General features: G+C 47.1%; 4 protein-coding genes across 4 annotated transcripts; 1 reads left to right on the plus strand and 3 right to left on the minus strand.

The window, feature by feature from the left end:
- Positions 1-77: 77 nt before the first annotated feature.
- GLAREA_12405 (Protein kinase-like (PK-like)) lies at positions 78-2,585 on the minus strand (the record flags this gene model as incomplete). Its single annotated transcript, XM_008083187.1, has 1 exon — positions 78-2,585. One exon carries the CDS (start codon positions 2,583-2,585, stop codon positions 78-80), a length of 2,508 nt encoding a protein of 835 aa, XP_008081378.1.
- A 424-nt stretch (positions 2,586-3,009) lies between these two features.
- Positions 3,010-4,368, minus strand: GLAREA_12406 (uncharacterized protein; the record flags this gene model as incomplete). The annotated part of the gene is made up of 1 exon (XM_008083188.1): positions 3,010-4,368. One exon carries the CDS (start codon positions 4,366-4,368, stop codon positions 3,010-3,012), a length of 1,359 nt encoding a protein of 452 aa, XP_008081379.1.
- Positions 4,369-4,932: 564 nt separating this feature from the next.
- On the plus strand, positions 4,933-8,872 carry GLAREA_12407 (uncharacterized protein; the record flags this gene model as incomplete). Its single annotated transcript, XM_008083189.1, has 4 exons — positions 4,933-5,397; positions 5,448-5,596; positions 5,650-7,691; positions 7,761-8,872. The coding sequence occupies 4 exons, from the start codon at positions 4,933-4,935 to the stop codon at positions 8,870-8,872; spliced, it is 3,768 nt and encodes a 1,255-aa protein (XP_008081380.1).
- A 1,013-nt stretch (positions 8,873-9,885) lies between these two features.
- GLAREA_12408 (uncharacterized protein) lies at positions 9,886-11,111 on the minus strand (the record flags this gene model as incomplete). The annotated part of the gene is made up of 2 exons (XM_008083190.1): positions 9,886-10,941; positions 11,001-11,111. 2 exons carry the CDS (start codon positions 11,109-11,111, stop codon positions 9,886-9,888), a joined length of 1,167 nt encoding a protein of 388 aa, XP_008081381.1.
- Positions 11,112-13,146: the final 2,035 nt, after the last annotated feature.

Here is a 13,146-nt window from a genome sequence, read left to right on the forward strand (position 1 = left end):
TTTTGATAAACGAGTATTAATGAGTTATGAGTTGTGTATGTTCTACAACCAAATTTACAAAGCTTCTAACTTCTAAATTATTGTACTAGACCCGCCTTTTTCATGCTATTTTGGAACAACTCTCGACATCGTACACGACTCCCCAGTCTAGCACATAGCAGAAATGCTCCACTGAGTTTCCTATGCAGACTGTATGTCTCTTCAGGTGGTGGTGATAGCCTTTCCCTAATCATGACCGGAATCAACGCCTTGACTCTTTCGGTGATAGTTTGATCTTTGAAATCATAGACCTCAGGCGAAGAATCTATGAATGGTTCCGCCAACGTTAGAATTGACGCAATATGTGCGTCCAGCATTGCCTTGGATTCCTGGCCGGTAAGATATCCAAGCTCGATTGATAAGTCCCGTATAACTTTCTTGTCAGCAATGGAAGCTGCCGCTAACAGCTTCGTGTATCGAGTAATAAATTCCTCTGGGTATTCTCTAGAAGCTCCAAAATCGAGAAGTTCAAGTTTGTTGGTTTCTGCATTGTACAAGAAGTTCGTCCAGTTAGGATCCGTTTGCATGTATTTGAATTCTGTAATTTCTCGCAGGCAAAGACGTAAGATTTGAGTGCCAATCCAGTCTCTCTGTTCCTGCGTAAAGCTTTTGACTCGAGTGACTCCAATGCCATCAAGGAACTCCATAGTTAAAACTTGTTGCCCAGAAGCTTCTGGGAAAACTTTTGGGACAACGAATGTGTCTGTTTCGTCGGCAAGCAATTCTTGAAAACGACGACCACATGCAGCTTCACGAATGTAATCACACTCCCACGCCAATTCTGTACGCGCATTTGCAATGGTCTTATCGAGAAATAGACCCTTAGGAAGTAACCGTGACGCAGTAAGTAGGACTGCTAGGTTGTTGAGATCAGAGTCAATAGATCCAGCGACTCCGGGATACTGCACTTTGACGGCAACTCGAGTGCCATTGGACTTGAGTACAGCACTGTGAACTTGTCCGATCGACGCAGCAGCTATTGGCTTTTCATCAAAACTTGAGAACAGATCTCTCCAATCAGAACCCAGATTGGCAGTCATGACTTTATTTCGTTGTGAAGCAGGCATATAATCTGCTCGGTCTTGCACTCTTTGCAGGACTTCCTGGATAGGAGCTGGAAGCATCTTGGAGTCTTGAAAGCTGATCATTTGGCCAAGTTTTAAAGCTGCTCCTCTCATGCGTGATAACTTGGCAACAAGTCTTTCCATATTGCCAGCACTAAGCATGTATGAGCCTTCGCCGCCCCCTCCTCCAACCCGGCGAAGACTTTCAGTAATAGCTCCTCCAAACATGCCGGCAGCGAGCCCACCATAATTCCAGAGTCGTCCAATTCTCGAGGACGGTACTTTTGACTCTCTTAATTCATAGGGCGCGGCTTGAGTTGGTGTTTCCATCTTATTGTTGACAGCAACATCCTGAGAAATATCGTTGGCAAGATCCTTGAGATTACCGACCGAGGTCTCCGACCTTGCAGCCTCCTGTTTCCCCTGGACATCCTTGACCAGATTCTGAGGATGGCCGAAAGAAGCGAATTGAGGTTTTTTCGCGCTATTACTGGACTCTAGACCGATGCCGCCTTTTTGAACTCTACCGCCCAGCTTTCGGGCTATACGAGGATTATGGAACAAGTCCAAGTTAACACCTTCTGGAATTTCTTCATCTACCGCAACTGGCTCGGATTTAGCTCCACCATAAAAGGTATCTGGATTTAAAGTCGCCTTTCCAGGGTTCTCTGGTTCCTGTACATCAGAGGAGTGCTTAGGTATTTTAGCACGTGGTAACGAGGAGAGAGTGGTGGAGGTGTGGGTGGAGAGCTTGCTGAAGCTATCCTCATCATGACCTTCGCTCGACTTCACAGAATTATCGAGAGCATCGGCTGTTCTTGAGGGTATGTGAAACTCAGCGTCTCTTTGCGCAACCCTAGCTGATTTTGAGGAAAGTGTAGTCTGGGACGGTACGGGAATGGTCGAGCTGCCAGAAGATTTGGGGTGCAGCCCGTCATGCTCCAATGGCTCCTTCGAGGGTTCGTCTCTGGGCCTGATGGAAGGCGTATCTGTATCTATGCTTCTGCCAGCTTCACTGAAATCATCTGGCGGTATGGTTCCATCTGGGAGAGGGTATCGATCTGGCTTTTCCTGGTGGACATCTAGGTCTTGTTCGGGGGGCGAGTCCGTGGGTGTATTCGCTGGAGATTGCTCATAATGATGATCTTGTTCTATGCCCTCTTTTACTTCGTGACTTGGACTTCCTTCGACGGATTCTTTACTTGGAATCGGCTGTTCCTCCCTCTGGCCTGACGCCGTAACATTGTCCTCCTTTATATCATATGTCCAAGCTGGCGCACTTTCGTTGAGTCTCGAGGCAAGAATAGACGCAGCTTTGGCAGTTTCAGTGACTCGTTCGGTTTGGCTTCGCACAGCTCTAGATATGGTTGATGTCCTGTTATAGACATCTAATTGTCGAGCTCTAAGAGCAACATGCTTCTGTGCAACGCCTCGGGATGCATTGAAGAGCGACGCCAAGTCTAACAGCCTTCTACCAGCCATGGCAATGGGATTATAAGTGACCACCTGGCATTAGGACATTGCCCCGAGAAGTGAGTGAGAATGGGGATGGCTTCATTCGCAATGTCGAAAAGTAGCTCGCCAAGCTTTGCTGTTCGAAGCATATATGACGCGCAGCGAACAAGGATCATCTGCACTCAGTTTTGCCCCGCCAAGTCAGCGTCAACGCATGCTGATATATGGCAAGTCGGGTTGATATACTTGACTTTCTGGTTATTGTGCTCTTGTACCTGTTCACGTTGCTGGTGTATTAAATGAGCATATTTTAGAGTCTATGAATTATGTATTCTAAGATGTATCTATCATGGGGTATCAAATTGTTCTCAATCCAACCAAACCGTGGGTTTCATACCGTCATCTTCTGAAACCTTCAAACCTACTGTTCCTCGGAGTACCATCTATAATGTTACTTGGTAGACGGTGTCCAGCGTGAATGGAGGCGAGATCTAGGTTTCGCAGTATGCGGCGTTTTGGTTATAGCAAAAGTGTCTGGTGTTCCTCGTGAACCACCGCTCCCTACTCGGCTCCAAAGTCTCTGCGCAGCAGGTGTGAGCTGGCCAGAGCCTACCCTGGGACTGCTGGGGAATTTGGGAACAGGAGTCGTGTCGACTTTACCCGTCATTCCATTTAGGACTGATGCTCGTTTCGTTTTTGCATTCCTGTCAACCATTTGATGATGAAGATCTTCTCTTCGGCTCTGACTTTTGATAACAAATGGATTTTTCACTGACTCTCCCTTCCCCAGATCGATCATTGGTGGAGCTGGATGTTCGTCAGCTTCAGGCTCATCATCCACAAACGCATACCCGTTGACTCGAGGAGTTTCACTCCCATTGAAACCGGACTCCATATCGACAGCACGACGATGTCCAGAGATGGCGTCTCTGACGGCTGATAAAGAAGGAGACGGGGGAACTGCGTCGGTATTTGTTGAAATTTGGATATCTGGCATCCTGGTGTTGGAGTATGCAACCCTTTTCGGGCTTGCCCTTGAATCGTCTTGCGCCTTCTGGGCGGTTGTTTGAATGGAGTCTTCTACACTGTTTGGCGCAAACATCATCGCGTTCTTTGGCCTCGAATGCCAACCATCTGGCCTTGCAGGTTTCTCTGACACGTCCCTAATCGCCAATTGCTTGCGGTCTCCACCATCATCATAAATGGAGCCCCGCGATGCCAGTAGTTTTATTTCGATTTCCTTCTGCTTCAACATCATCTTCGACGGTAGCTTATTATCCTTTGACCACATCCATGCATATTTCTCTGCTCGTTTTTGGTTGTCCTTATCCATAAGCTTATAGAAACTCTCGTTATCTTCGCTGGTATACAACGATTGGAACTTATCTAAGCTCATATTTGTATCAATGTCCACCGCTGGGGCCTGCCGTGATGCCATGGTACTACTAGACATCACGGTCATAGGTGTATCCCCACCATAACCGTTTGGTGTATTCGAAGCTCGAGCCGGCGTCTGTATTGATGTCCCTCGTCTGCCTTTCCTCCGACCCGGAGTCATAACTTGCTGAAGTCGACGACTAGAACTTTGTATCCATGCCGAGTCGCGGGACTCTAAAGCGTCCAGGTATTCTTGTTGTGTCTCGGTTTCCAGTAGACCGGGAAAAAAGTCCCGAGCTATAATTTCTGATATGGCGTCTGTGTATGAATCTTCGTCGATAACGTTTCTAGGCCGTTTGATGCGCTTTGTGGGTGGAGGAGGTGGCATCAATTCAGTGTCGGTCGCACGGCGTGCCAGGGCTTTGGACTCCATAGTTGATAGTTTTCCTGAGCAGTATCCTTCAGTCGTGTCTCCCGTTACCAACCCACTGCAGGTTGCGATTTGAGAAGGGATTCAAGTGTACCCAGTTGTGGGGGCGCGCCAGACTGCAGATACGAGGCACTTATGGCACTTTCAAAATGTTTTGAAGTATGTCACTTCAGCTATATCGAAGTCGATGTTTGGTTGTTCGATAATGGCCATATAAGGTGTGGAGATTGGCATCCAGAACAATGTGAATCGCGAGGGGCTCCTTGAGGCCAAGATTTAGGGTGCAATCGGCTTTAACGGTGAGCTTCGGCCCGAGCCAAGCTATCTTTACATCGCGAGCTACAACTCTACTATACGCGACTGTCGTTTGAAAGAAAACATTCGTCACAACACCAAAAAGCAACACAACCACGCCAAACTTTCCGGCAAAGATCTACAGACTTCAAACAAAAATACATACGATTAAATAAATCTCTATAATTGACTGCGATACCCGAAATCATCCCCTCCTCGGACGTTTCCTGCTTCTCATAGCGCCCACAGGGCCCAGGAGAGCATGCCATCACCATGAACGGGACACCACGATTGCGGTCAGCGTTCCCCTCGACGCCGGGAAGTGCACAGCAGGGGGGTACTACTCGCAGAGTCGGAAGTCCATCCAATGGGTCAAGCGGAGGCGTACATCGAAGTTCGCCATTACCTAGCATCCCCCAGGTCCAAAGCTCAATATCATCTACACCCACAAGTGTGCCGTTGATTCCAATTACCCTCGTCGATGCGCCTACTCAACGCATGTATACGGCGGCCGTTTATGGTCTGCTGATTGTTTGGAGGTTTTATGACTGGTGGACTTTGGTGGAGGCAGAAACAACATCTTTACCTCTCTTTGGGAAATGGTTTCTTATAGATTGTGCATTTCTATATGGAGTTCCAATGTTACGGATCCCATGGCTGGAATGGTCTGACTCGACAGCAGCTGTGGCGTGTCTGGTGCATCAGGTGTTGAACTGGATGTTGATGTTTAGGATACCTGTACGTCCTTTACAAATTGGGCCCAAACACTCACTAATTATTACATGTAGCTACCTATCGAAGGATGGTTGATGTTTTTTATGAAATCCATTTTTGACAAGGAGATGTCTATTTCAGAGAATAGTGTCCGGCCTGCAAGCATTCTGCACAACGCTTCTCTCATTATGGGAAGACAAATAATAAACATTTTGCCAGAAGGGTCAGTTCTTCAGCCGACCCTCACCACCCTTAAACTATACTTACCCTTTATAGATCCGTTACGATGAATCCAGATCAATTTTCATTTTGCATAGGCGACGGTCATCCGTCTATTGCTATTCCACTCCGGTTCAACCAGACACGACCGCAACACATCGAGCTCCTGCGCGTTGATTTCGACACAAATGTGAATGAGACCATTACACTTACCAAGAAGGAGATGAAGAAACCTCTGGTCGTGGAAGAGGGGGTGACCATCATCAACTATATCACAAAGAAGCCCGGGCTTTACCGCCTGCAAAAGGTCGTTGATAGGTCAAAATCAGAGGTTCTACGGCGAATGTCAGATACTTTGGTCTTAGCGTGCCCTAAAGGAAGAGTGAAATCTTCTGCGTCAAACAAGTGCATAGGGGATCTTTCAGATTTGACTATGGAAATTGAGGGCACACCTCCTCTTAAGGTGGTGTATAGCCGCACCGCAAATGCTGACAAAAGTGTCCATCATTTCCAGAGTATTCAACCAGAAAATTTCGAGTCACCGCTCCTTGGAAATACTCGATCTGGCACTTTGGTAGTCGCAGGGAATCAAGACGTCTCATGGGGACGGTCTCAGAAAATCTCTGTACCACTTAACGAGTCCATGATACCTAGTGGTCGTTGGTTATACTCGATCGATGAAATCCATGATGCGATGGGAAACGTAGCGAATTTTTCATCTGGAGCAGATGACGGAGAACATCACTATCCAAAAGGTGTTCACCTAGAGCAAGACTTCACAGTTCACGAACGACCTGTAGCTCGCTTAGTGAACTGCGACTCGCGAACCCCCTTGAAGGTTCCGACTGGAAGAGCGACTCAGCTTCCAGTTCAATATATGACACGCGGACGGACTCCTGATGAGACCTCTCACACAATTACTTGGAAATTCACTCCTTTGGACTCATTGACGAAAAGTGGTGATCATGGCGATGATTACATTGAAGAATCGTACCTTGCTAAAACTGCTCACAACATCCCAACGATTCGCCAACCTGGCCTGTACACCCTGACCAGTGTAAAGAGTCAATTCTGTGAGGGCGAAGTAAAGGAGCCCGCGTCGTGCTTGTTACTCAACCCGCCCGAGCCTCAATTATCGATCTCATCCGAGAACATCAATGACAAATGTGCAGGAAAGCCGATCGGGTTACTTGTTGACCTCGATCTTATTGGAACACCACCATTTGTCGTCAGATATGATGTTATCACCGGCAGTGGAACAAAGTCTGAAATTGTTAATGTTAAAGGTGTGAGACAGCAACTTGAGCTCAAGCCCAGAGATGCAGGCCACTTCAAATATCGCTTCACATCGATAGATGACGATGTATACAAGGCTCATACCCTTGGTGGCAGCGAGTATGTTCTCGAGCAAGACGTCAAACCTCCAGCATCTGCGTCCCTTAGAAAAAGTCCGGAGAACATTGATGCATGTATCGAAGAGCCAGTCGAACTGCATGTTGACTTGTTCGGAGAACGACCATTTTCCTTGGAGTATGAACTCGTTCACAATGGCAAGAGAGAGCGATTTAAGAAAGCCAACATTGAAACAGACTTTTTTACAATCAAGACAAATCCACTACTCGCGGGTGGTGAGTACTCGTTAGCACTGACTAGTGTTCAAGACAAAACGGGTTGTAAAATCTTCTTGAATAGTGATGTCAAGTTCAACGTACGTCGCCAACGGCCCAAGGCTTCCTTCGGGCTACTGGATGGAAAGTTCAAGACTATCGAGGTCGAAGGTCAATCTGTTCAATTGCCCCTACGGCTTACTGGCAGACCTCCGTATACTGTATCCTACCGAAATCTCGATGACTCGCCTGATAGGATCTTAACCAAGACAGCAAAATTGGCAAACGACTACATTCTCGCCGATCGGCGAGGCAAATACGAGATTGTCGATGTTTCCGATGACAAATGTCCTGGAACTGTAAACCAGCAAGCATCGACATTTGAAATTGACTGGATTGCGAGGCCTCAGATTAAGGTTGCTGATACATCTGTCTTGACATCTGCTGGTGATAGATGGGTCAAGCGTGAAGTCTGTGAAGGAGATATCGATGGTATTGAGATCCATCTCACAGGCAAGTCCACATCATTTCTTTTTGTAACACTTCACTAATGTAAAATAGGCACTCCTCCATATGCCGTTAAATACCAGCAACGCCATAAACCAGAGTCTGGTTCTGGATCCATCATCAATAAAGAGTTCGAAGCTGCTCTGGGACTGGCAACTATTTCTATGGAGACTTCAAAAGCTGGAAAATACGAATATAGGTTCTCAGAGATCTCCGACGCTTTGTACGATCACGACTCCAAGAAGCACACCCCATTGATTCTCGAGCAAAAGGTGAATCGCAAACCTTCAGCGCACTTTATCAAGCCAGGACAATCATACAAATACTGTAAAGAAGACCTTGCTGGGGACGAGGTAATCCCAATCCGGCTAGAGGGGGTACCACCTTTCAGTCTGGAGGTCGAGATCAAGCACCAAAGCAGTGCGCGCCCCGAAACAGTCAAATTCGCCAACATTGAAACACATCAATATGATTTTAAGATCCCGCACTCCAAGCTTTCACTCGGCATCCACCAAGTCAGCGTCCGCAAAGTTCGCGACTCACGGGGTTGCCAACAGAAAACCGAATACGGAGCACCTCACGTCCAAGTTCAAGTCTACGACGTCCCAACCATCCATCCTCAAGAATCCCGCACCGACTACTGCGTCGGCGAACGTATATCCTACAGTCTCTCCGGCCAACCGCCCTTTGAGATATTCTACACCTTCAACGGCGTCTCCCGCAAAGCCAAATCCCAATCCACAACCTTCCGGCGCATCGCCGAGAAACCAGGCAACTTCACCATCACAGGCGTCTCAGACAAAGCTTCCGAATGCAAAGCCCGCACCAACATCTCCAAACTCATACACCAAATGCCCTCAGTCCGCATCTCCAAGGGCCGCGAGATGGAAATCGATATCCATGAGGGCGGACACGCGGATCTCGTGTTCGAGTTCACGGGCACCCCGCCCTTTGAGTTTACGTATACTCGCAGCACGAATGTGAGGAAGGGACAGAGGAGTCAGGTCCTCGAGACGAGGAGGGATGTCAGTGATGAGTTTAGCAAGACGGTTGTTAGTAGTCTGGAGGGCACGTATGAGGTTGTGGCTATCAAGGATCGGTATTGTAGTTTTTCGACGCAGGGGGGTGAGGGAGGTGGGAAGGGGCACAAGTTGTTGCAGTTTTAGAAACGGACATTGGCGGTTTTCTTTCTAAGTTTGTTTTTGGATTTGAGATGTTTGTTTGGTGAGACGGATGGATTGGGACAGGTTGTATGGGGGAGATCATAGCGTGGCGTTCACGGTTGAGATATGTAGGGTTGTAGGTATAGATATTGTACTTCGATACTTTAAAAATTAAAAGGTTCAGCAAAATAATTGGAGATACACCTTGATATTAGACCTGGGTATAAATAATGCTCTCCGGTCTTTGTTACTCTCGGTGTTACTCACATCCTCTCTTTGACTTCTGGAAATTGTTCATTTAAGGGAACTACCCCGTTATGATCCAATCAGCACTTTAACGCTAGATCTCACGTTACCGAGAGATATTTGGAGAACATTTAGTCGGAGATGATACTTGTACTTAAGTTTAACTTACAACCCACCCCTCCATCTCACCAGAAATTTGCATCTCCGTCCATCAATCAGGACGCACGTCACATATATCACCATCATCTCAAATCCGGCATTCACAATCACATCATCATAAAATCATACTCTCACATCAGAAACAAAGTACTTAATTGTAACAAAATTCAATTACATCCCATCCACCCCACCCCACCACACCTTCCCCTTACCCCTGCACTAGTCTACCTCGGCTAAAGCAAAAAGACACGCCAAAACACGCAGCGCGTGCAAGTACGCGTTCACGGCACGAAAATTCGCGTCAGCCAACGTGTTTGTTCAAGCAAACGCAACTCCCAATTCGCCAGTCCTATGAAATGACATGATGTGTCCCAAAACACCGGTTTTCCGCAGAATCAATGACCCCAAGGGAATTTGCTCATCGCCCACACGTATTGGGAATCCCCGCATCGCACCAAATAGTCCAGCGCCGAATTTCAATCAAAATTTCAAATACCAAAACGCCTTCGGGTGATATTTCCCCATAGATACAACATGTGTATGACAATGTGAGCGTAAGCCGTTTAAAACAAACCGTAAACACCTTTCTAGAACGTAATTGCAGAAAAGTGTCATCGTAATAAATCTCCACCAAGTTGCATCCCCAATCCATGCTTCGCTTGGTTTGGACTTGATTGTGAAAAGTTCTCAAACGTAAGACGTTTTCGTGCCACGGTCTGTGGAGTCTTGTTTAGTCGAGGAGTTCTCGTCCAGGTTTTCTGTGCGGGACTCGGCGTGATGTTGACAAAGTCACTGAAGTCGAAGTTTTGAGATGGAGTATTTGGACCTCCAAACATGGATAGAAGATTTGTACCTCCGCTCGGTGTAGTCATCATTGAAGATGGAAGTGGGGAGCTCTTGGGTGGCGGGGTCGATGGGGGTTGCATCCTTGATCGAGTTTGAACTGCTGGAGAAGGGGACGTTGCAAGGTGTAATAAGAGAGCAGCTCCTTCTTCACCAGACTTTCCATTGTTGTCCTTGTTGTTTCGTCGACCAAGGTTAGATCTCCGAGCTGGAGGTGGAGTTGTTGGAGGGGATGACCGGATATTAAATGAATGCGTTGGCAGTAAGCCGTCCTCATCATCTGAAGTTGCTGCATAGTTTATAGATTGCAAATCGTCTGGCATGTGTGAAGATCCGCGATAGAATGAAACATCTGGGCCGGCCGATGTGGTGAAGTGTGTTTGCTTTCGTGGCTTGATAGGGGAAGATTGTGTTAATTGTCGCTGTTCCCGGAAGAATGCATCTCTTGAGTTGAAGGACCTGCTGACAGCAGGTGACGATCGAAGTCTTTTCCTAGATGCACCAGAACTTGGAAGTTCGAAACTGTTGTGATAATTCCTCTTCCTCGGTCCATTACTTCCTCCACTACTTCGTGGGGTGATATCATCGGAGAAGAGAGCAGAGCCTTTGAGAGGTGAGCTCATAAGCTGCCGTGAATTTGTGTATCGAAATTCAGATCCGCTGTTCGAGGAAGAGTCTGAAAAAACATCACCACTTGAAGTAGGCCTTCGAAGTTTTAATTCCTCTTCAATCCTTGGTTCGATTGTGTCCAGGGTCAGATCTTCCCAACCTCGAGCCGCCTTGAACTGTGCGAGCGCCAATCGAGCTTTGAGCTTCCGGCCAACCTAAGAAGAAAATCCAATTAGATATTTGTAGTACTAGAACATGTAACAAGGGCAAATACCTTTCCCAGTTCCGCCCTTCGCAGCACCTTGTCCATAACCACTACTTCAGGCTCTTGTTCTTTCTTCCACGGCGACGACGACATGATCGTTTCGAGTTGAGTGACAGGCATGAGAGGCAACAGTGACAGTGTGGATTTTTGAGACCGAGACCTTGTGGGAGGACTGCGTTGATAGGCTTTATCGGGGGTGATCAAAGGTCGGCGTCAAAGATCGCAGGTGGAAATTGGACAAGCACCGGCCCGGGTAGCAGGCTTTGGTGGGGTGACAGAACTGCACTTGTGCAAGATAGTGGGATTTTATTTGAGATTTCGAATTCATGAGGTGATTTTGAAGGACTGGAAGGTGAATCTTTGTGTGGTTTGTAGTTGAATTTGCAGAGTCGTGAGGGGAGGAGGGAGGTTTGAATTCCAGCCGCTCGCCAGAAGAAGGCATTGCTTGAGGAACTCGCTGTTTCCCGGCCAATCAACCATGGCCCCCTTTGGTAGCGAGTATTATCTACCAGGTTTTCAATACCACAACCAACATCTGGAGAGTTTGAGTATTTTTCTTTAAAGTTGGCTTTGAAAGTGACATTTTGCCAGACAAATTATATATTTATTTCTGTTGTCATATTCTACACATCTCAAATGCGAAGTGTGCAAAATGGCACTCGAATCATTATCTACGATGACTTAGTGTTGCTGGTAGGATAGGTGATTGGAATTAGTACTTCGCACAGACTCTGATAAGTCCAGTCAGTCTCATCAATTTCGACCGTCAGCAAAGGAGGTTGAGATATCCTGCTGAGAATATCTAACAAAGTGCAATTGCCCAAATGCTTAGTGTTACCCAAAAGAATTCCGTCCATTTTCCGCAACGACTTGGAACCGGTTTCAAGCTAGAATGTTGAAGGAAGCTGGTACCTATAAATAAGCAATGGGCCACTGCAGAAACTGCGGAGGAAGTCCTAAGCTTTTGACTATTTCAATCATCGGGTTCATGTAGAAGTGGTGCACTTTCGGGCGCATATTGGTGCAAACAGAGTCAAGTTCCACGGCGCTTACCTACTACGGAAGTTTGTCAGTTACGGAAATCTAGCAACGCTCCGTTGCGGCGCAAGGCTTCAAGTAGTATATCTATCAAATTTTCTGCCATTATAACTAGACTTTCTCATAGCTTCATGGGCAGGGTTACGATGTTCGATGTCTAGATATTCGAAGATAGTGGAGCCTTTGACTTAAAGGCTATGGATTAGGAGAGTAACCTTGCATCAATTATTCAGTAAGATGAAGAAGTGACTTTAAAGAGCTTGCGAACCAACTTTATGGCCTTTTGGACAATCTAGCTCTTATGAATTGACAACTGCGAGGCAATATTGGTGTACTCCGGCGTGTTCTTGCTCCTCAAGTGAGACGAGCGTGTTGTCAGAATCGGCATCTAAATCCTCCTCTGACAACACCACCCCGAATTGCTCGGTTCGGGAGCGTACATATATTCAAACAATGAGAAGGCTCATTCCGACGGATGCAATGCATTCGTGGACTTTGCGGCTGTACTCACTGCAATGCTGTGTCCCAGGCTGACAGCAATGGATACGAAGGCACCACCACCTGCAACGACAGCACAGCACGACCTAACGGCATAGAGATAACATCTGAAACTTAAATAATGTACGCCGAGATAGCGCAGAGCAAATGTTTGGTGGCGCCGAGCAGAAACGTTCTGTGGCACCGACTCAGGTACTAAAGTCTCATTGGCGCTCGACGAAGCCGATTGAAACGAGACGAGGTGTAAGTTTGCGACAAAGCCGGATTTTATCTTCCTATGTGCAAGTTTAGCAGTAGATGGAGAGAAAAGCTTCCAGCCTGAATAGTAACCACTCGTATCTCCCAAGCCTCGTAGACAATGCATAGCGACATGCGCTACCAGAGCTATTCCCCTCATACAGAAGCTTCTCTATCTCCAACTACTCTACACGAGATCACGAGGCGACCAAAAGAGGTGGTGTCGTCGAGACTGGTGGCGGGCGAAGTTATTTTTTGCAGACTGCATCGTGCATCCCACCCGCATGATGCTTGCTTGAAGTGCAGCACCGTTCAGCTGGCGTGGTACTACTCGAGTAACTACTAGGTGCGCGGGAGAAACATCTTGATTTCTGCTTGTTTG

This window comes from Glarea lozoyensis (assembly GCF_000409485.1).
Source record: "Glarea lozoyensis ATCC 20868 chromosome Unknown GLAREA18, whole genome shotgun sequence".
Lineage (NCBI taxonomy): Eukaryota > Fungi > Ascomycota > Leotiomycetes > Helotiales > Helotiaceae > Glarea > Glarea lozoyensis.